We start from the raw sequence: 23,689 nt of genomic DNA on the forward strand, positions 1-23,689 counted from the left end.
AGTTGAATTCATTTCCTTCAATTCCACATAAGGGAGTTGTTTAACTCTTCTCAACAATTTTCTACACAGATTGCAGAAATACGAGAAGAGATGGTTATGTTTCTATAGGCATCAGTTTTAAATTCACAGTGATTTTACTTTTATTTATTTATTAAATGTGAATGGAAGAATTTTATGCAGCTGGAATGAATTGGATGCTGAGTTATATTTATTGATAAACAAGTAGTATCTTTAAAATATTCTGAAATGTGATCATTGAAAAGTAATTTCCAGTAAGGAATTAATTACAAAAGATGCTCTAAAATTTACTTGTAAAGTATTTTCTAACCTTTTATCTCGTTTTTACCCCTCATTGACTACAGTTGACTTGGATGCTGTCCCAAGCACTAAAGTACGGGACCACAGAATGGTAAGAAAACAGTTATAATTTTTCAAGCTAGTTTTTGAGTGATAGAAGATTTTAGGAACATGGTAAGGGAGTATTCCAATTTTGAATTCTTCAGAAATACTGAGTTAAGAAAGAATTTAAATCTTGTCCCATCAGTGTTATGGGTAGCCAAAGTCTAATATGTAGAGAAAGCATAGTGTAATGAATAGGACTGACCAAGAATAGGACTCTAGGGCTAGGCTGTTCAAGTTAGTATGTTGTTAGCTGTGTGACTTTAGGCAAGGTACTTAATGTTTTATTTAATCTTTTTTTGCCTCAGTTTCCTAGTCTGTAAAATGGGATGATAGTACTTATCTCTGAGGGTGGCTGTAAGATTAAAATCAACCAATATCTGCAAGCACATAAGGATAGGCCTATAAATGTTTAGTATTAACTGGATAAAAAAATGGCTCAAAGGCTATTGTGAGGATTAAATGAGATAAAACATTAAAAACCCTATGGGCCTGTCCCATAATGAATTCGATCAGTTTTAGTGCACTCAGTAGTGGTGGGAGTAAGAGTCTGTAATTCATGCAGTGGTGAGACCTGTAAAGGGCATAACTTATCCTAAGAAAGGGACATCTGTGTGAAGACTAAAGAGGGAGGAGACCAGCCATTTTAGTTCAGCAGATATTTGTGGAATACTTACTGTAGACCAGATAATATTGTATGTGCCCGCGGGCACAGGAATGAACAAAAATCTTTGCCCTCAGAGGGATTACTTTCACTCAGTTGTGTCCAACTCTTTGCGACTCCGTGGACTGTACTGTCCATGGAATTCTCCAGGTCAGAATACTGGAGTGAGTAGCTTTTTCTTTCTCCAGGGGATATTCCCAAGCTAGGGATTGAACCCAGGTCTCCTGCATTGCAGGCAGATTCTTTACCAGATGAGCCACAAGAGAAGCCAAGAAACAAGGAGAAATTATAAAATATTTAGTTGGTAGGTCTAAGATGCCCACCAGACAGACAGTTGGGAGGTGGCAAATAGATGGCTAAGAGGAAAAGTTTGGGGGAAGATTGAGGTTGGAAATAAATTTAATCTTCCCCACACTAATAATACAGGTAATATTATCTCCATTTTCAGATTTTAAAAATAAGGCTCAGCTAGAGTATGAAACAGGCTGAACAGTATGAAAAGGCAAAATGATAGGATACTGAAAGAGGAACTCCCCAGGTCAGTAGGTGCCCAGTATGCTACTGGATATCAGTGGAGAAAAAGCTCCAGAAAGAAAGAAGGGATGGAGCCAAAGCAAAAACAATACCCAGCTGTGGATGTGACTGGTGATAGAAGCAAGGTCTGATGCTTTAAAGAGCAATATTGCATAGGAACCTGGAATGTCAGGTCCATGAATCAAGGCAAATTGGAAGTGGTCAAACAAGAGATGGCAAGAGTGAATGTCGACATTCTAGGAATCAGTGAACTAAAATGGATTGGAATGGGTGAATTTAACTCAGATGACCATTATATCTACTACTGTGGGCAGGAATCCCTCAGAAGAAATGGAGTAGCCATCACGGTCAACAAAAGAGTCTGAAATACAGTACTTGGATGCAATCTCAAAAATGACAGAATGATCTCTGTTCGTTTCCAAGGCAAACCATTCAATATCACAGTAATCCAAGTCTATGCCCCAACCAGTAATGCTGAAGAAGCTGAAGTTGAATGGTTCTATGAAGACCTACAAGACCTTTTAGAACTAACACCCAAAAAAGATGTCCTTTTCATTATAGGGGACTGGAATGCAAAAGTAGGAAGTCAAGAAGCACCTGAAGTAACAGGCAAATTTGGCCTTGGATACGGAATGAAGCAGGGCAAAGACTAATAGAGTTTTGCCAAGAAAATGCACTGGTCATAACAAACACCCTCTTCCAACAACACAAGAGAAGACTGGACACATGGACATCACCAGATGGTCAACACCGAAATCAGATTGATTATATTCTTTGAGGCCAAAGATGGAGAAGCTCTATACAGTCAACAAAAACAAGACCAGGAGCTGACTGTGGCTCAGATCATGAACTCCTTATTACCAAATTCAGACTTAAATTGAAGAAAGTAGGGGAAACCCCTATACCATTCAGGTATGACCTAAATCAAATCCCTTATGATTATACAGTGGAAGTGAGAAATAGATTTAAGGGCCTAGATCTGATAGATAGAGTACCTGATGAACTATGGAATGAGGTTCGTGACATTGTACAGGAGACAGGGATCAAGACCATCCCCATGGAAAAGAAATGCAAAAAAGCAAAATCGCTGTCTGGAGAGGCCTTACAAATAGCTGTGAAAAGAAGAGAAGCGAAAAGCAAAGGAGAAAAGGAAAGATATAAACATCTGAATGCAGAGTTCCAAAGAATAGCAACAAGAGATAAAAAAGCCTTCCTCAGCGATCAATGCAAAGAAATAGAGGAAAGCAACAGAATGGGAAAGACTAGAGATCTCTTCAAAAAAATTAGAGATACCAAGGGAACAGTTCATGCAAAGATGGGCTCGATAAAGGACAGAAATGGTATGGACCTAACAGAAGCAGAAGATATTAAGAAGAGGTGGCAAGAATACACAGAAGAACTGTACAAAAAAGATCTTCACGACCCAGATAATCATGATGATGTGATCACTCACCTAGAGCCAGACATCCTGGAATGTGAAGTCAAGTGGGCCTTAGAAAGCATCACTACAAACAAAGCTAGTGGAGGTGATGGAATTCCAATTGAGCTATATCAAATCCTGAAAGATGATGCTATGAAAGTGCTGCCCTCAATATGCCAGCACATTTGGGAAACTCAGCAGTGGCCACAGGACTGGAAAAGGGCAATTTTCATTCCAATCCCAAAGAAAGGCAATGCCAAAGAATGCTCAAACTACCGCACAATTGCACTCGTCTCACATGCTAGTAAAGTAATGCTTAAAATTCTCCAAGCCAGGCTTCAGCAATATGTGAACCATGAACTTCCTGATGTTCAAGCTGGTTTTAGAAAAGGCAGAGGAACCAGAGATCAAATTGCCAACATTGGCTGGATCATGGAAAAAGCAAGAGAGTTCCAGAAAAACATCTATTTCTGCTTTATTAACTATGCCAAAGCCTTTGACTGTGTGGATCACGATAAACTGTGGAAAATTCTGAAAGAGATGGGAATACCAGGGACCACCTGACCTGCCTCTTGAGAAACCTGTATGCAGGTCAGGAATAAGTTAGAACTGGACATGGAACAATAGACTGGTTCCGAATAGGAAAAGGAGTACATCAAGGCTGTATATTGTCACCCTGCTTATTTAACTTCTATGCAGAGTACATCATGAGAAATCTGGACTGGAAGAAACACAAGCTGGAATCAAGATTTCCAGGAGAAATATCAATAACCTCAGATATGCAGATGACACCACCCTTCTGGCAGAAAGTGAAGAGGAACTAAAAAGCCTCTTGATGAAAGTGAAAGTGGAGAGTGAAAAAGTTGGCTTTAAAGCTCAACATTCAGAAAACGAAGATCATGGCATCTGGTTCCATCACCTCATGGGAAATAGATGGGGAAACGGTGGAAACAGTGTCGGACTTTATTTTTTGGGGCTCCAAAATCACTGCAAACGGTGACTGCAGCCATGAAATTAAAAGATGCTTACTTCTTGGAAGGGAAGTTATGTCCAACCTAGATAGCATATTCAACAGCAGACATTACTTTGCCAACAAAGGTCCGTCTAGTCAAGGCTATGGTTTTTCCTGTGGTCATGTATGGATGTGAGAGTTGGACTGTGAAGAAGGCTGAGCGCCGAAGAATTGGTGCTTTTGAAGTGTGGTGTTGGAGAAGACTCTTGAGAGTCCCTTGGACTGCAGGGAGATCCAACCAGTCCATTCTGAAGGAGATCAGCCCTGGGATTTCTTTGGAAGGAATAATGCTAAAGCTGAAACTCCAGTACTTTGGCCACCTCATGCGAAGAGTTGACTCATTGGAAAAGACTCTGATGCTGGGAGGGATTGGGGGCAGGAGGAGAAGGGGACGACAGAGGATGAGGTGGCTGGATGGCATCGCTGACTCGATGGACGTGAGTCTGAGTGAACTCCGGGAGTTGGTGATGGACAGGGAGGCCTGGCGTGCTGCGATTCATGGGGTCGCGAAGAGTCGGACACGACTGAGCGACTGAACTGAACTGAGGCTGCTGTTTGCTCAGTGTTACCAGTTGGTGCTGGTTTTGAACTGATAGTGGTGGTAACAGCCTCACAGCAGCAAGTCTGTACCCATACTACCTGCGAGGTACTTGGTGTGTATTTGCTCTGAAGTTCAAAACAAGGTCTGCCTACCCCCATTTTACTTAAGAGGAGACTCAGGCCACGATCACACAGCCAGTGAGCAGTAAAGTCCATGTCTGGACGCCGGCTGAACTCCAGAGCCCTTCCCTGTCCCACGTTACCTGAGATGTATGGACATCTTTTCTGAACACGCTGTAGGTTTCTCTGTATATGGCAACCACATTTCTCAGTGAAAAGGCATTGAAATGTAACCACTGGGATTTTAGTTAAAATGCTGATTAATAACATGTTTTGCTGCATAGAAACTGAGCATGAACCAACAATTTAACATGGCCATTAGAAAAGAAAAGCTAATAGATTTGGGGCTCACCTTTCTAGAGACTGGATTATATGGAAACTCAAGGTGAGACTGGGGAAGATTGTCGTGGAGAAGGTTGGGCTGAGGTGGTCACTCTTTCCAGTGTGGGAGGGACTGTGAAACAGAAGAGAGGCTGGACAGTATGCACAGTGTTAAGGAGAGCTGCTGGTTCAGACCATTTGGTAATTTGAGAAGCTATTATCACCATTACTGTCGTTCTTGAAGGCAGAAGTAGAATCCTTAGGTTTAAAGGTAAAAGAATTCAGTTCAGTATATGGAAGACCTCAGTGAAAGATAATAACTTTCTGGTAACCAATACGATGTCTCATTGCGTGCACTTCCTTAGAGGTTAGTGGACAGCTTTTCACTGGAGTGTTCTAGCACATCCTAGAAATCTGGTAGGGAAGTGCAGGGAGGGGTGTGGGGTGACTTTAGATTTCTTCCAGTGTGTAAGAGGACATTCTCTGTTGTAGGAAATTGACATCTAGAGTTTACCTCTAATTTGAGAGCTCATTACAAGCCCGACCCTAGCATTACCTTCCCTACTCTTATATCCCTGTCTATCTGCTGTCTTTGTGGCACATGCCATCCCACGGGGCTGTCGTTATCTGAGGGCATGCCTCTCCCCATGGGAGCGTGACCCACTCCATAGCATAAACTCCTACTCCTCTTTCTATTTCCAGTTCCTCACATGCAGGAAATACTAAGTGCACTCAGCAGATTTATTCAGAGAATGAATAAATCTTGACAATGATGTAAAGACTTTAGATGTTTAATTTGGTTCATTGCTTCACACTCTATTATATTTTTATCAGCAGTAATGTAACTCTTAAAAGGTCTTTTCCTGTGGTTTCTAGCATTGGAATGTGGTGAAAGAGGGAACCAGCCAGTCCTGCTTCCCCCATGCACTTTTGCTAGCTTTGGGGAGTGTGGAGACTTGTGCCTCTGTACAGATTTGTTGTTTTTCTACACAGGACTAATAAAAATAGTCATTAATATATGATGTTTCTTTTAGCCCAGAGAGGACACTGATGATTTCTTGAAAAACTCATTATTAGAATCTGATAGTGCTTTTATTGGTGAGTATGTTTATTTTACCAATCTATTTGTTTAAATATTTAGCATTATTTATATTCAAGTGTTTTTCTCCATACCTAAAAAATCAGTACTTTACTCTTTGTTTGTGCTGTGCTTAATCGCTCAATCATGTCCGACTCTTGGGACCCCATGAATTGTAGCCCACCAGGCTCCTCTGTCCGTGAGATTCTCCAGGCAAGAATACTGGAGTGGGTTGCCATTTCCTTCTCCAGAGGATGTTCCTGACCCAGGAATTGAACCTGGGTCTCCTGCACTGCAGGCAGACTCTTGACAACTGAGCTATGAGGGAAGCCCACTCTTTGTTTCGACCTCATTAAAATTAAACTTCAGTGCTCTGCAAATGGTAAGAAAATAAAACAAGCCAGAGACAGGGAGGAAGTATTTGCAGAAGACATGTCTAATAAAGGACTCCTATCCCAAGTACACCAGGAACTCTTAAAACAGTTAAGACAATGGCCCTGTTAAAAGATGGGAAAAGATCCAGACACTTCACCACAGACAGGATGGCAGGTAAGCGTATGAAAAGGTGCCCCATGTCCGTCATTGTCATTAGGGAAACACAGGTCATGTGTCATCAGGGAAACTCAGGTCAACACGAGACACCACCACATAGCTATAGAATGACCCAGATTTGGAACACGGACACTGCCAAAGGCTGGCAGAATATGGAGCCATAGGAACGCTAACTCATCACTGGTGGGAATGGAAATCAGTACCATCACTTTGGAAGACAGTTTGGTGGTTTCTTACAAAAGTAAACATACCCTTACTATATGATCCAGCATTCACACTCCTTGGTATTTACCCAAAGGAGTTGAGACTTATGTTCACACAGAAACCTGCACACAGATGTTTTTAGCAGTTTATCCATAATTGCTAAGATGTGGAAGCAACCAAGTTGTCTCTAAGTAGATGAATGGATATACAGTGATAGATCCGGACAATGCAGTATTATTTGGTGCTAAAAAGCATTGAACTACAAAGCCAGGAAGAGAAATGGAGGAACCTTGAATGTTTGTAAGGGAAAGGAATCAATCTGAATAATCTACATATTGTATGGTTCTAACTATGACTTTCTGGAAAAGGTAAAACTATGGAGGCAGTTAAAAAATCAGTGGTTGCCACAAGGTTACAGCAGGGGGAGGAATGAATGGTGGAGCTCTCCTGTCTGATACTGGAATGGTGGATATGTTAAAAGCCAGAGGATGTACAACCCCAGGAATGAACCCTAATTATGGACTTTCAGCAAAAATGATGTGTCAGTGTAGGTTCATTGGTTTTAACAAATGTGCCATTTTGTGGGGGCTGCTGATAGATGGGTAAGCTCTGAATATGTGGTGGCAGGGGGTTTAGTAGGAATTCTCCATGCCTTTCACTCAGTTTTACTGACCTTAAAAACTTGTAAATAAAGCTTTTAAAAAAAGAGCAAGTGAGTTATTGGTGGGGTATAATAAAGAAGTCAGAAAACTTTATTTTTGGAGTTTTAGAAAATCGCACATCTCATTCAATAGAATAGTTATTGCTGCTTTAAAGAAAAACTATACATTAAATTTCAGGAATTTGAATATCAATTATATATTAAATGATAGTATTTTATCAATGTTACATTTCCTGAATGTGGTACTGAGACTGTGGCTGTACAGTCTGTGGCCCTTGTTCTTAGATGGCCTCTGCTAAAGCATTTAGGGACGAGGTATCATGATGTCTTCAGCTTAGTATTTTTTATTCTGCAAAAAATAAATAAGCCCCCACAAAATACTACATTGTACAATTCCATATGGAATCTTAGGAACAGTACATCTCCAGACTGAAGGCAGATCAGTGTTCACATGGGCTTGGCAGGTGGAAGTGGGGAAGAGTGATTTTGTGACCAAAATGTTCTAAAACTATAGTGATTGTGCAGTTCTTTAAAAATCACTGTATGTTTATTGTGGGCAGATTTTATCATATGTAAATAATATCTTAATAAAACTATTAAAAGACAGTCCTGGATTAGCTCTGAATGGAGATGTGAAAGGTGGACGTTCACAGCTTCCCCCCGTGTTCTCTAGGTGCGCATGGCGAGACGTACCCAGCCATTGAGGATGGGGGCTTCCTGCTGCTATCTCCACTGCCCTCCGCCAGAGAGCGCAGAAGGAACAAACTGAAAGGATTGGACTTTGTATGTATGAAATGTCCTTTTTTTTTTTCAAGTTTAGGAAGGAGAGGTCTGGGCTGATTGGCTAAACTGGTGTGGTCCAGTAAAGAAAGAGAACATGCTCTCTATTAAGCTGGACATGGGTCTGAACAGAGGCTCTGCCACCAAATGCTGGACGACCGTGAGCAGGTTACTGGGACACAAAGGTCCCCTAAGTCATAACATATAATTGATTCCGTTATTGCCAAGTGATATTTCATTGTAAGGATATTCCACGTGTTTTTTTTCCCCAATTGTTTGATAGACGTTTGGGTTGTTCCCACTTTTTCTGTTATCAATACAGCAGCTTTTAACATTAGCATATAGATGTTATGTTTTCTTTTCCTATAACATCTTGAGGAACTACCAGACTGTTTTCCAAAGTGCCTGCTCCACTTTACATTCCCACCCACATTCTGTGGAGGTTCCAGTTTCTCTACACCCTGGCCAACATTTGTTAGTGAGTGCAAAGTATTATCTCATTGTGGATTTGATTTTGTATTTTTCTGACAAAATGATACTGAGCATCCTTTCTTGTGCTTCTTAGCTATTTGGAGATCTTCTCTGGAGATAGGTATATTCAAATCCTTGGCCCTTTTTCTAATTGGGTCATCTTTTCATTGTTGAGTTCTAAGCTCTTTATAGATTATGGATACAAGTCCCATATTAGATGTATGACCTAACAGATACTTTCTTGATGGTGTCCATTGAAGCACAGAAGCTTTTGATCTTGACAGAGGTAGAGCTTACAGATCTTACTTTTGCTTGTGCTTTTGCTGTCGTATCTAAGAAACCATTGCCTAACCCATGATCATGAATGTTATTTCTTTGTTTTCTTCTAAGAGTTTTAGCTCTTAAATTTAGGTCAGTGAATCCACTTTGAGCTAATTTTTGCTGAAAAAAAATCCTAGTGAATTTTATTGGTTTTTCTGCCCCTAACTATAAGGGCTTATTTCTGGACTCTCTTTCTATTCCATTCATCTATGTCTACCCTTAGGCCAGGACCACCCTGTCTTGATTAGTATAGCTGGACTGATTCTTAGCCCCTGATGTTTCAGTTTTTCCTTTTGTGTTTTGTAATTCCCCACCTTTATCCACTCTGGTAGCATTTATATGTTATCACCAAATGCTTTACCTTCATCTGAGCCTGCAAGGATAAACACAAGTTAGAATATAAATGCTACAGATTTAATTTTGTTCATCACTATACATTTATCAAGCTTAAGAACATATTTTGATTCACTGATTGTGAACATATTTTATGTTAATGATCATTTCCGAAGTTCTGTTTTCTTAATTACAGGATAACAGTCACCCTGATGTGCCGCCAGATGGTGTCTCTTTAAAATCTGTATCCAGTATAAATATTGATCAGCTTAGAATGAGAAATGAAGAACGAATGCGAAGACTGAATGAACTTCAGAATAAACCTATTACTACAGGTAAAAGGCCAAGTATAATAGCCAACAGCAGATTCGGTGAAAACTCAAACCTGCTTCATAGAAGTTTTCACTGATGGCTGAGAGAGGAAATGAGTTCTGAAATCCTTTGAGTTGTAGAGCCTAAGGATTAATTTTGCAGCGGATTCTTTCTACCAGAGGGACTACCCCTTTTCAAGTGGAATCTAAACAGATAAGGTTTTTGTGTGTTAAACATATCCAGACTTTGCTTTCAGCAGGGAAAATGTTGATTTGTACTGATGTCTTGCTTCCCTACTGAAGAAGTTGTTCCATTGCTCAGTCGTGTCTTACTCTTTGCGACCCTACGGACTGCAGCATGCCAGGCTTCCCTGTCCATCACAAACTCCCGGAGCTTGCTCAAACTCATGTCCATCGAGTCAGTGATGCCATCCAACCATCTCATCCTCTGTCGTCCCATTTTTCTCCTGCCTTCGATCTTTCCCAGCATCAGGGTCTTTTCCAAGGAGTTGCTTCTTCGCATCAGGTGGCCAAAGTACAGGAGGTACAGCTTCAGTCCTTCCAATGAATATTCAGGAGTGATTTCCTTTAGGATGGACTGGTTAGATCTCCTTGCTGTCCAAGGGACTCTCAAGAGTCTTCTCTGACACCACAGTTCAAAAGCATCAATTCTTCAGCACTCAACTTTCTTTGTAGTCCAACTTTCACATCCATATATCACTACTGGAAAAACCATAGATTTGATTAGACGGTCTTTTGTTGGCAAAATAATGTCTCTGCTTTTTAATATGCTGTCTCGGTTGGTCATAGCTTTCCTTCCAAGGAGCAAGCATGTTTAAATTTCATGGCTGCAGTCACCATCTGCAGTGAGTTTGGAGCCCAAGAAAATAGAGTCTGTTACTGTTGCCATTGTTTTGCCATCTATTTGCCATGAAATGATGGGACTGGATGCCATGATCTTCATTTTTTGAATGTTGTATTTTAAGCCAGCTTTTTCACTCTCCTCTTTTACTTTCAGCAAGTGGCTCTTTAGTTCCCCTTTGCTTTCTGCCATAAGGGTGGTGTTTCTCCTGGCAATCTTGATTCCAGCTTGTCCTTCATCCAGTCTGACATTTTGCATGATGTACTATGCATGTGTTAAATAAGCAGGGTGACAATATACAGCCTTGATGTACTCCTTTCCCTATTTGAAACCAGTCTGTTGTTCCATGTCCGGTTCTAACTGTTGCTTCTTGACCTGCATATAGATTTCTCAGGAGGCAGGAAAGGTGGTCTGGTATTCCTGTCTCTCGAAGAATTTTCCATGGGTTATTTTGATCTACACAATAAAATATTGATTATGCCAAAAGACTTTGGTATAATCAATAAAGCAGATGTTTTTCTGGAATTCTCTTGCTTTTTCTGTGATCCAGCGGATGTTGGCAATTTGATCTTTGGTTCCTCTGCCTTTTCTAAATCCAGCTTGAACATCTGGAAGTTCACGGTTCATGTACTGTTGAAGCCTGTCTTGGAGAATTTTCAGCATTACTTTACTAGTGTGTGAGATGAGTGCAGTTGTGCAGTAGTTTGAACATTCTTTGGCATTGACCTTCTTTGGGATGGATGAAAATTGACGTTTTCCAGTCCTGTGGCCACTGCTGAGTTTTCCAAATTTGCTGGCATATTGAGTGCAGCACTTTCACAGCATTGTCTTTTAGGATTTGAAATAGCTCCACTGGAATTCCATCACCTCCACTAGCTTTGTTTGTAGTGATGCTTCCTAAGGCCCACTTGACTTCGCATTCCAGGATGTCTGGACTGAAGTGACAGATTATCAGAAGTCAACTTTAAAACCTTGTTCTTTATATAACACATCTTTTATAAATTTGTAGGGGTAACAAAGAAATTTTTTTTAACATTTTTACTTGGCTTTTTGTATGTGGATAAAGCAAAAAAGCTTCTGGATAGTGTTTTCTTTTTAAATGTCAAAATATAGTCTTTTTTTATCATGCAAGGCATTGCCATATCTCACATCTTAGGTGAACAGCAGGTTAAAAGCTTGATCACTGAGCACAGGCAGGCAGGACACTTCCTTAGGCAACTCATGAGCTCCTCTGCCAGCTCTTGGCCACCTTCTTTATGGCACTGCTATCAGTCTTGAGGATAACAGGATGATACTATAGTAATAAGCCCTATTATTAGCTTTAGCAAATAGCAGAGTGGTCTATTTGAACAATTCACCTTATTCTGTTAGACTACAATAATTTTCTAATAACTATATTTTTTAAGATTTTTGAAAGATATATTTTAGATCCAACTTTTAATGTTATACTAATTTAAAACTGTACTCATACCATCTCTATCAAGATATCATGTGTTCTGATTGTAGGAATTTCTTACCAAATACCAGACAACATGGTAGACTGATAAGAGAAGTACTTTTCATGCCATAGCTAGAAAAATGTGGACAGTAGGAAAGAATGCTTGCTTTCTGGCTAAAAGACATTTTAATCTGTACGGAGAATTACCTATTCCTCAATTTCTTTTAGAACCAAGTAAGTTGAATTAATACTGAACAGGGATATACTTAAATTGAGAGAAAATAAACCATTTGAAGTTATCTTTTTCAGAAGACTTTCAACTTCTAAACTTTTAAAAACATGGTCCTTTCAAACAGCTTTTAAGTGTGATGTAGATTGATTGCTCATTGCATTGATTGCACATGTCCGTTTGCTGAACTAATGCTTCACAGACCAGAAGATGTAATTAAAAAAGAAACTGACATCACAGGGTAGGGAAGACAGATTTTCCTATTATTATATCTAATGAGAAGTTAAATAGCTATAGAAGCTCTGCGCATAACCAATTAAAAGAATGAAAAATGAGAGCTATGTCTTAATGGCATAAATACAACCTCTTAGATTAGGTAGAAGAATGGAATTAATTTCATCCCTGTCTAATGTTTTCCTAAAATGACCTTATTTCCTTAAAACAGTGTAAGGAGTATTTCCAAAACCTTGCTAAAAAAAGTTTGGTGTGGTATCCTTCAGGGGACACAAAGTAAGACTGTGGACACTTTTCTAGTCATCTGCTGTCCTTGAATCCCTGTGGGTGCTGGGACCATTGCTCAGTTGACCCCATTTTGTTCCTTATGACTGGCCTGTTCCTGGGTTTGCTTTCCTCTCTCTCTCAGGAGGGGTGTGGACAACAGGACAGTGTAGAACACAATGCTGTGGAGAAACGCAGAGCTTAATGGGTTAGAGTACAGGAGGTCTGTTCCCATCACCTACCTACTGCTCCTGTTACTGAGTCAAGTCTCTCTCGCCTCCTTTAGATGATGAGAGTTCACTGGTGGACCCTGATGACATCATGAGGCACCGGGGTGACGACGGATCAAACTCTGTAGCCACTGAGCCCTGGCTCCGCCCAGGCACCTCAGAAACACTGAAGCGATTCATGGTGGAACAGCTGAGGCAGGAGCAGCAGCAGGGTCCTGGCAAACCAGGCGCTTTCACCTGGCAGGGACTGTCTACTGCACACGGTTAAAATCAGTCTGTACTGGACCCAGTAGTGCCTTTGAAGGTGAAAGGCATGTGAAACCTGAACCTGAATAATATGTGCTACTTTTGGCCTGTACATGGCAGTTACTCATATTCCATCTGTATAGAAGGTATATTTTTTCCATGATGATGTATATGATGTATTTATATTATGTACATAAATAAAAAGCCATGGCTATTTATATAATGTAGAATTGTATAGAATTATTTTTGCACAACTTTTGCCATAAAGTAGGGTGGTAATGAACTCTCGCAATCAACTACCGTATGTGCATTATTTTAAATTCTGCTTGTAAGATAAGGTGAATAAAACAAGTATCTTAACAGTACTGTAAGAATACTCTTTGCTATGTGTACATCTGCTATTATCACTATTCAAAATCATTTTTTCACTTAGTAAATATACTGGTTATAGCTGTTGCTCTGTAATCAGAATCAGATGTGCTGCTTCCATTTCATTTAGAACTACTGACTCAGTATAAATATGAGAGAGTTGTTAGTGACTATTTCCTGTGAGCCATGCACTTACATGTCACATCTTTCTGCCTCTATTTTTGTGCCAATGAAGGCAGTAAGTTTGCTCTTTATATGATGTAATTACTTCTTGATAAAAATAAATTATTTTTATTACCAATGTCAGTTTCTTATTTTAACTAGAATTGAGGTTTCTATATAGAAGTCGAGGAGAGGCAGGAGAACCCGGGGTCGAGGATGGAGACTGCTTGCCGCATGGCTGAGGACCCTGTGGTGAGTGATCAACCCTCCTAAATGCTAGAGGTGCCTTTAAAAAAGGGAAGACTAACTCAAATCCTTGGAAATATTTCTTGTTCAGATTCTAGTAATTAGAGCCAAGAACATGCCTAGGCACTGACGGTATGCTTCTAAGATCAGGTAAGCACACTGTTAAGTGGGAAACTTCTCAGATATTTGAAATTTTAGTTGCATGTAAATGCCATGCCAATTTTTGTAATCAAATCATTTATGAAAGATTTTTCTTATGTCTTCACCTGAGTAAGATGAAAGCCTCTGCTGGAGAAAAGTCCTGATTTTATACCATAAATATTAATAACACACAGCCAGGTCCTCTAAAAAACCCTGAGACAGGCCTAGATGGTCACGGGGGCTCCTGGCTCTTGCAGCATCCAGCTGGGCTTGCACAGGGCCAGGTCCTGAGGGTAACAAATGTAGTGTACTTACAAATGCTCTGTTCGGTGACTGCTGGTGACCTGAGAGATGCAAGGGCTAAGACTGAACGCTCTCCTGTTTTTTTAACACAACCATCAAAATAAATAGTCTTTACATGTTCTTTTTTCTTTTCAGGTTGTTGTACCACTTGACTGAGGACACACGCCGCCACCCTGCAAGCTGCCTCAAAGGTAATTTTAGCCCTCTCAGCATTTGTTCACATAGTACTGCCCTATTCTGGGTTCATACATGCACAAAATATTAAACTGAATAGCCTAAAGTTGAGAGAGCAGAATATGGGGGAGGATCAAACGCCAGGAGCTGGAGAGAAAATATCACAACTAATGGACATTGAATTCACATGGAGCTGTGAATGAGAATATCCTTTCCCTAGTTAGGCTTTTAAGAAAAAAAAAGTCAATGAAACATGGGGCCATGGATGACATAGGTTTTGATTGCACTGATGAAATAATCCAAAAACTTTATTGACCTATAACCTGATTAGAATATGCCAGATGAGAATCAATATTGTACAGAAAGTTGTACAGAATTTTTACATAGAAAACTTTACATCTGTACCATATACATTTTATCCATCTGAAAAAATTTTCTACATCCACTGTTAATACGGAATGCTTGACAATCTTGTTTTTTTAACCATCAGAGCACAATTCACAGTATGAATACGTTTCCAGTAAATCTAACCTCCCCAAACCATGCCAGATTTGTTATTTTAATATATTCAACATTAAATTCTGTACATAGAGTAAAATCTACATCAAGCCCCGCCACCCAAAAGAAAAGGAAAGGAAGTGACAGCAACCGAGATTCATTCTGCAGTGATTCAAGTTTCGGTCCATGAAGGATCATTCTATTTTAATGGCTCATCTTTCAAAGCCCTACGAGAAGTGTATTACAGGTAGTTACGTCAGCAGGGGTATGTTCCACCTTTGTTGGTGTTGATCATGACAAATGTCAGCCACAACAGCTTCTGGGCATGTGAAACCCTCAAAATAACCACCCCGTAAAGAGGGCAAAACCAAGTCCCCACAAAATAAAATAGACAAGAAGTTCAACCCAAATGTTTAGTGCATTTGACAAAATATTATAGGTATTTAGCAAATGAATAAGAAAATAAAGAAATAAAACAGTGCAGGAAGAACTCTATAATGTCTTAAGATTTTTATATTACAGACCTGCATCTCTGTACATTTTTCACAGAAGGATCATTACCAGTATCTCAGATAGCCTGAGTGTGCAAAAATCTTCAGAATAAGAATACCATAGTTGCTAAATAACTTTTACCATGAACAATAATTTCTTCTTTTCCCCCCAACCCCCAATTATAAACATTTTATCCTTCAAAATACAGCTCTCCTGAGTTGTACTTCTTGCAGAAGTTCAAATCTTTACATCTAGAGTTCTTTGGGTAAGTTTCACTTCCATACCTGCCAGAAATATGTAGGGCTCTCCCTGCCACCAAGGACAAGGAAGGACATGTGAGCATACAAGCTGACACTGTGGGAACAGGCTTTTTGCTTGTGAGCCCAACACGACAAACAGAACCCACCAGGTTACAAAAGGGATGGACGGGAGCACTGCAGGTTCGAACTGAAATTCTAAGCTTCTTAGAAGTAACCTTTAGACACAGCAATCCAGAGAAACCATTTTTCAGGTAGGAAACCTCAGCTCCAGGGTCCTTTTAAAGAACGGAGGGATGTAAACGCCAACAAAAATATGAAGTTCCCATCATTGCTTGTTTATTCCAAGTTCCTGTTCAGGTGGTTGTGATATCTGAAAAACTACTCCAATTCTCAGAAAAAATCTTCTAAGAACAGCACGAAGTTCAGGAATCAAGTCAAATTGCATAATTTCACATAAGAGAGGGTAGTAGAATGATGCATGAGCTTTAAACTGGGGGGAAATGAATTCTCTGTTAGTAATGTTCTCATTGAAAACCACAGAACCTCAAAGTGCCTTTAGAAGGAACCCACTTGGGGACACTGCCCTGAGAGTGAAGACAGGAGACGCATCTGCATAAAGCAGAGATTACTGGTCATGCACCTGAAAGACTGAGATGTATTCGGAACTTCATTTGATTCACTTAGTTATCCATCCTTATTTTGGAAAACATTTCTCATTGCGTTTCCTTGACAAACTTATGACAGACATTTAGTATTTATCATTGTTTTCCCTTGGGTAATAAGCAAAAGTAAGAAGCCAAGCAAGAATCAGTTTTTGTAAGCTATGGGTTACTGAAACTATTCTGTCTGGTAAATAGAGTTGTCTCTCAAACTTCAAATTCTATCTAATGTTGCAATATAAAATATGAGGGCTCCATACATTCTATTATATTTTTGTTGTAGTTTAATCTCTGAATACTAGCTGTCTGCCTGTTTCTCTCCTTGGCTGTTCTCCCACCTCATAAGGTATGAGGGAGCAGTGTGACACAGTGCTAAGAAGGCCAAGTGTGGGGCAAGGCAGACGGACTGGAAGTCCTCAGAGTCCACTTGGCTGCTGGTTGCCGGAAGGTACTTCTCCAAGCTCTACCTGGCCCAGGTCAGAGGGGCACACACATGGGCACAGAGTGGCATTACATGGCATCTGTGGGGCCCACAGTGTCAGCCTCCAGATTAGACATTTTAAAACCTATTTAGAGATCACAGGAACCCGTTTCCATTTATGTGGGCTGTACGTTGCTACATTTTTTAACGAGTAAAATGTGTATTTCTGAAAAGTCTAAATGGTATATATACAGCTATACATTATACATCTGATCTTTGTTTTCTACTGGTGAAAATTCTTAAATGAGTTTATGGTGCATTCCCACAGAATCAGTCCCTCTGCCAGAGGAACAACGGGGGCCTGCTGCCCAGATGCAACCATGATCGTGGCCACGCCTGGCAGCTGTCTTGGATGTGACAGGAGAGACTCCAGGGGTCGGGATGGGAGCTGCAGTGGGGGTGGGTGGGGGAACCTAGGCAGCTTGTTGGTATCCTAACAGATTCTGATTCCCGTAGTGCTGCCCTACAGGAGAACAGAGTGGGGTGGGGAGGGCCTGCACCCCCACCTCCCACTCGGGCATGCACCCCTCAGGCTGGGGATGCTGGTAGACAAGGTGCCTGGTACTCACCCTATTATCGCTGATCTTCAGGACTTTAGTCAGAAATAAGAGCAGTAAGTTAGTCCAGGCTTCCCGATGACTTTCCGACGTTAGAGTAAGAAAGTAACTGAGTGCTTCGCTGCAGACACTGAAATGGAAAAGGTTCCGCATCACGCTTCCTGGTGGTGCACCTGCTGGCCTGACATCATGGCGCAGGAACAACTGAGACCAGGAGGACAGTGAACGGTAACTACTGTCAACTGGAGCCTATCAGGAAACCCGCACTTTCTTCCTTTCGGAAGTTCTCTTATATGCTAGACCGCCGTGGAGGAGCACAAGCACGGGGCTGGTGTCGAGACTGTGGCTGAAACCCGGGTGGCCGTTCCCCTCCTGCACCGAGCCCTCGATGCTTTGGGGCCTTAACAGCCTCATCAAGAACGGGGGAAACGGCCCAGGTGACTGCCAGAAGTTCTAAAATGAAATTAGTTGGTTTCTGAGAACATCTATTCTCTCAAGAAGACAAAAAAAAATACAAGGTAAAAGACTGTATTCTTTCTGAAAGGACAAAATCTTAAGTTGTCATGGAGTAAAAATGGAATGCAAACAAAACTAAAAGAGAAACTCCACATACTTTTTCAAACTAAATGTCAGCAGGAATGTTTTCCACTTTCAGAAATAGATCAGTTTCTAAAAACAAATCTATCTATGACATGAAAAAGAGCCTAAAAATTAAGACACAGAACTTCCTCTTTTGTCCTGTAACAGCAAAAATAAGACAATTTGCTTATATCTCAACAACTCTGCGGAAGCACATTTGTCTATAAGACTGCGTTAGCTTTTACAATCTCTTCCGCAGGCCCCAAGTCATCTGCCCAGCTGTGGACTCCCCGGGCACGGCGCGGCCCTCCGCACTCTGTACTGAGCAGCTGCATAGGCCGAAGCCCCAAGTCTTACTTTAAAAGCCTCTGCTGGACCTCCTCCCAGGCGCTGGCCCGGCTCTCGTCCGTGTACATCCGGAAGAGAATGCGCAGCCCGCAGGCCAGGCTGCTCGTCTCCTGCTTCAGAAGGTTGGGCTTGGATTTGCCCTTGAAGCCTGCAGAGGGGAAGTCGGAGTTAACAGGAGGGGAGACATCTAGTGAAGGAGCACAGCCTGCCTGGAACGCAGAATGGTCCAAGGTCAGCAGCCTGCAGGCCCAGGGAAGTGAGGAGCCCAGTGCCCTTGGCAGGAACGGTCTCAGCTGAACAGTGGCCACAACTTGGATTGAATAAAAGGGAAAAAGTTAAGTACCATCTGTTTACAGAAGCGAGGCTGTACAAGAAGGGGGAGAATGAACAGAGCCTGGGTGGCTTTAATGAGGTGGTAAAGAGATACCATGGATGAAATAAAATTCCTAAGTGTACAGCACCCAGCACTGTCATGTTCAAGAACAGCAGCTTCCTTCTTTTTTATGCATATTCTTCAGCCTCTCCTTTCAGCACTGTTCTGCACCTAATTGGCCCCAAGTAACTATTTCTTTAAAAAATAACAATGTCAGTAAAATTGTTAAAAAGCTTGCTTCTTACTTAAATCTTCCAACTTGTTCAAAAACAAATCTCCCTCCCACTTCAAAACCCTGACTTATGTTCTGGCCACGCCCTGGGGAGCAGGCACTCAATACAGATGCCTTCATGCCTGGGACCCTCTCAGCTCTAGTAAGCAGACGGTATAGATAGGAAGGCCCAGGCTGAGCACAGAAAGTGAAAAACAACGTGAAAGCCAGTCAGCTGACAGTGTGATTAAACGTAGGAGGCTCATCCACCCAGGCAGTTCCTCGGCATTTTGTAGGCCGGAGAAAGACCCGTCGGTGGAGTGTTCGCTGACGGCTGGTGAAGACTCAGCGTTCGCGCTGTGAGTCCCCTCGTGTGACCCCGCTGCTAGCCCGCTAAGGGCGCGGCCCGCCCAGCACAGCTTACCCGCCTTCCACAGAGCCGTCCTCTGTTCGTTGTTGGAGTTGAAAGCTTTTGCAAATCTGTGCGACTCTAACAAGCAGTCCAGGAGCTTGAAGAGTTGTTGTGATGTTAAAAAGCGATACATTCCTTGGTCTTGAGTGTCCACTCGAACATCAAAGTCCACAGCGTCTCTCTTTGGAAAACAAACCACCACAGCACAGGCACCCACAGTCATAGTTAGAACCAAAGACCACTTCTATGAGCAAGCCATAGAACGTAATCTGTCTCAACAGTAAAAGACCACCTTCTCTTATTAAATCTCCAGAATCTTCATTCCTTGCACCCTTCTCACTGAGCACTACCCTCAATGTCTCTGGCTCCCTGCCCACAACTCTTGACCCCAAAGCTCTGCCCCAGGAGACCCTCAGCTTCCGCCCCCTTCACGTTCCTCACCCTGCTTAGGTCCTCACTTCTGTTAACCAGTAGGAGGCTGTGGACTGTAATCATAAATATCCTTGTGCATAACCCACCCCTCACCCCTTTAGTACCTGGCTGGCAAACCCCCTACTCCGCAATGGATGAAGGATCAATTGCTCTAGTAGAGCTGACTGCAGCCTTCTCAGCACAGCTTCCTCACGGAGCTGCAAGGCAGCACTGGCTCGTGGCTCCTCCTGCCTCCCGGCTCCTCCTGCCTCCCTGGTTCTTGCCCCCAAGCTCTTCACCTGTGGCTCAATCCTGAACCCCCTCCCCGCTGTGCCCACACTCAACCGCGGCCATGTCCTCAGTCCCATGGTCTGGGCTGACAGCCGTGGGGCAATGGCACCCAAATGGCCCCTCTCGCTTGGCCTCTGCTCCGAAGCCCAGATGGCAGAGCTGACCCCCGCACCCGCTCACCTGCGCCGCGGCTAAGTTTTCCGCGTCCTCCTTCCTACTTGTGGCGGGGAAGAACACGATGTTGTCGATAGTCTGGATGAGTTCCAGCTGCACAACACATTTAATCAACAGGGCGGCAAACAATTTTTGTTCTGGAAATTCTGTGAGGAAACCCACCCCAATGCACATGCAAACAAAAATTATTTTGAATCCTTTATAATTTCTGTGACATTACAATGCTAAGGAAACATTAACATGTATGAAGGTAACTTGCACACATCACACTGAAGGACAGCCTGCTTCTGCGCATGAGCAGTCAGTAAAAGCTGCATTTCATCAGTATTTAGAAGAGCCTTAGAAAATTCACTTCTTCAGTAAACAAAAATATACAAAAATAACAGAACAGTGAATACATTCAAGGAGGTGCCAGGACAAATTTTAAAGTAATATTTAGGTTATTCCTTAATAAAAATGTATCAAATGGATTAAAAGCTACAGTTTCAATAGCATTTGCTACAAACCCAAGTTTGACCTTTGACTACAGGTAATATAAAAAACTGAATATAAAAAAGCCAGAAGAAAACAACAGGAGCTAGATCTGTGAGGCAGGGAGCGAGGGGCTCAGGACTGTGACCAACTGGAAGACACGGAGGGTCAACCAGAGCACCTGCTTTATTTGGATCCAGGCTGGTGGCTGCGTCTAAAATGGCCTCCTATTTCTAAAGCACAACGAGCCCAGCAGTCCACGCAGAGTCATGCCTAGTGCAGGACTAAGAGCAACCGCCCTGGAGGTGACCGGTGCTCAGACACAGCCTGGGGTGGAACACGGCTGCCTTCCTCTGGCCTGAACCACTGCTCGGAAGGGCCGTTTCTGTAAGGACACACAGACTCATGGAAGGAAGGACTTTCCACCTACATGGGGTCAGGTGAGAAGATGCAGAAACACAAGGTTAGGAAAGACAATTCAACTACTGAGATGCTCAAGAGCCAGCAGCACTGACCCAGCCAAGGTCAGTTCTCCAGGAAGCTTTCCAGGAGCTGGATGATCGTCCCTGGTTGGGTGGGGTCGGGGGGGCCCGTACACTGGGCTCAGGACATCAGCTCCAGCACTGGACGCCTTGACAACCCTTCAAATTTTCTCTACTTTGCTTTTATCACAAACTCCCTTTTCTGGCACCAATTTCTAGGATTTAGTTTTTTTGTTTTTGGCCACACCTTGCAGCTTGCAGGGTCTTAGTTCCCTGAATCTGAGCCATGCAGTGAGAGCCCTGAGTCCTCAGCACTTGGACCCGCCAGGGAATCCCCCAATTTCTGGAAGTTAAATTCAGGTTTTAGGAATTTGGGGAAGACAGCCAAACAACTTGCTTAAATTTATTCTCTATTAGGTCATGACAGCTCCTTTCCAGATAGTTTTCAGAAATGTTGCTGTACTGAATATTCAGTTCTTAGTATTAGGTCTCAAGTCAAAAAATGTAAAAAACCAAAGACACCCCCCAAGTCCAAGTTGTCCCTTCCTAGCCCTCCCTCATCCAAGTCATAACTACACTCCAGGTTTCTGGGGCAGGACACGCAGGCCACACCCCAGACTCGGGGAGACTGAGACTGAGGAGACGTGTTCTCACCAGCCACCACGTCTGCGTGGGCATTCAGAGCCGTTGCGGGTGAGGAGCTGCACTTGGCCTGCACCAGCAGGGACCAGCAGTGTGTCTGGGGGACAATGTCTATCTGAACAAGTCCACTTCACAAGGGCTACAGGGTCACATTAGGGACCATTTCACTGGGGCAGCACCAGCTTCTGAGAGTGAAGGAGGAGCGAAGCAGCCGCAATCTGCGCTCCTCTGAGCCACGTCCTTGGGCACTGCCGCCGTCCCCTGCATGGAGGGCTCTTGGGGGACACAGGAGCTTTTCCTAAAGGGCTCTGGGTGACACGGGAGCTCTTCCTAAAGGACTGTGAGGGAGTGGGAGGAGGAAAGAAACGTGAGCCCTCGGATCAGAGGGGCAGGGGGCAGCACTCTCCACTCCAGTTCAAGGCCTGTGCCCAGATCAGCTCAGTGCAAACTTGCAACTATGTCTTTCCCTTCCAAGGTCAAGTCCTGGGGCTGAGAGCAAAGCCACCATGTACTGTGGCATTTTCCAGGGTAGACAGAAGCTGGTACAGATTCTAACAGCTGTGCTCCAGAAAACAGGAATGAAAAACGAAAATGGACAACTCACCACCACCTATCTCCCTTTTAAGAAGCGAGACACAGTAACTGAAGCCAGAGGCTCCTTTCCAGGAGGTACAAAATCTGTCTTCCCTCAACAACAAGTATAAATACTGAGGGTTAGTAAAAATACCCTGAAAACAATAAACTGAAAATGGATCAATTCCCTAAATCTAAGAGCTGTAAGGATAAAATTCTTGGAAGGCAACACTAGGGAAAACCTCCCTGACCTTAGTGGGCTGCGGTTGGTTCATAACCATGACACCAGAAGCGTGAGCAACAGCAAGACAAACTGAACTTCAGCTAAAGAAGAACTTTCATGCAATCAGAGCATATCATCAGAAGTGAAAAGATGACCTACAGAATGGGAGAAAATAAACCCTCGCAAATCATTATGTGATATAGGAATAGTATCCAGAGTATGTAAGAAACTCCTACAACTCAACACCAACCAACCCAATTAAAAATTAGCAAAGGACACGAATAAGTATTTCTCCAAAAATGATTACAAATGGCCAAAAAGCACATGAAAAAATACTCAACATCAATCAATCAGGAAATGTAGAGTAAAACCACAATGAGACAACATTTTATACCCACTAGGATGGCTATTATTAAGAAGAGAAAAAGAAGTCTGAAATGTTCGTGAGCATGTGGATAAAATGGAATTGCTGGTGGGAATATAAAATTGTGCAGCCACTGTGGAACACATTTCCCGTTTTCCTCCAGGAAGGAGGCTGTCTTCTCAGTGTTGTTAACTTTTGTTCAGTAAATGAAACTGAACCAATTTAGTGAAAAACAAGGGAGTCCTCCTTCTTTGTGAAAAGAACTAAAGGTGAGGGAGGTGCAGAGGAGCACCGGGGTTGGGGGGCAGCAGAGTGCTCCTTGGACACCCTGGCTGCTATCTCCCCTCTTGCTGAGGACAGAGGAAGACCTGTTAGGCCCCCTCTTCTGCAGGAAGAATCCCCACATGCTTGTAACAAACACCAGCTGAGAGCACTGTAGGAAAAAAATGAGCCTTGCAGGTGTCAGCAGAGTCCTGACCACCTCCAAGACAGCCTCTATCAGGGATGTCCAAGCTGCGGCAAACTCAGTAATAAAGTGACCGTATAACCAACTACGGTATGTGTGTGTG

General features: G+C 42.5%; 2 protein-coding genes across 14 annotated transcripts in view; one reads left to right on the plus strand and one right to left on the minus strand.

Annotated features, from left to right (window-relative positions):
• CSPP1 (centrosome and spindle pole associated protein 1) overlaps positions 1-13,894 on the plus strand; it is a 110,341-nt gene extending 96,447 nt beyond the window's left edge. For all 11 annotated transcript variants that reach the window (XM_061438906.1, XM_061438901.1, XM_061438904.1 and 8 more), the window contains 5 exons: positions 363-409; positions 6,045-6,108; positions 8,179-8,288; positions 9,607-9,745; positions 13,035-13,894. In XM_061438906.1, coding sequence (XP_061294890.1) covers positions 363-409; positions 6,045-6,108; positions 8,179-8,288; positions 9,607-9,745; positions 13,035-13,246 — 572 coding nt within the window. In that variant the 3' untranslated portion in view covers positions 13,247-13,894. The remainder of the gene's footprint in view (positions 1-362; positions 410-6,044; positions 6,109-8,178; positions 8,289-9,606; positions 9,746-13,034) is intronic.
• Positions 13,895-14,909: 1,015 nt separating this feature from the next.
• Positions 14,910-23,689, minus strand: part of ARFGEF1 (ADP ribosylation factor guanine nucleotide exchange factor 1) — a 135,786-nt gene continuing 127,006 nt past the window's right edge. For 2 of the 3 annotated variants that reach the window (XM_061438897.1, XM_061438899.1), the window contains 5 exons: positions 20,372-20,511; positions 19,502-19,670; positions 18,503-18,641; positions 17,579-17,696; positions 14,910-16,359 (listed from right to left, as the gene is read on the minus strand). In XM_061438897.1, coding sequence (XP_061294881.1) covers positions 16,195-16,359; positions 17,579-17,696; positions 18,503-18,641; positions 19,502-19,670; positions 20,372-20,511 — 731 coding nt within the window. In that variant the 3' untranslated portion in view covers positions 14,910-16,194. Of the gene's footprint in view, positions 16,360-17,578; positions 17,697-18,502; positions 18,642-19,501; positions 19,671-20,371; positions 20,512-23,689 lie in introns of those variants that run through there. The other variant, XM_061438900.1, reaches the window with a different exon arrangement.

The sequence above is a fragment of the Bos javanicus genome, chromosome 14, assembly GCF_032452875.1.
Source record: "Bos javanicus breed banteng chromosome 14, ARS-OSU_banteng_1.0, whole genome shotgun sequence".
NCBI classification, from domain to species: Eukaryota; Metazoa; Chordata; class Mammalia; order Artiodactyla; family Bovidae; genus Bos; species Bos javanicus.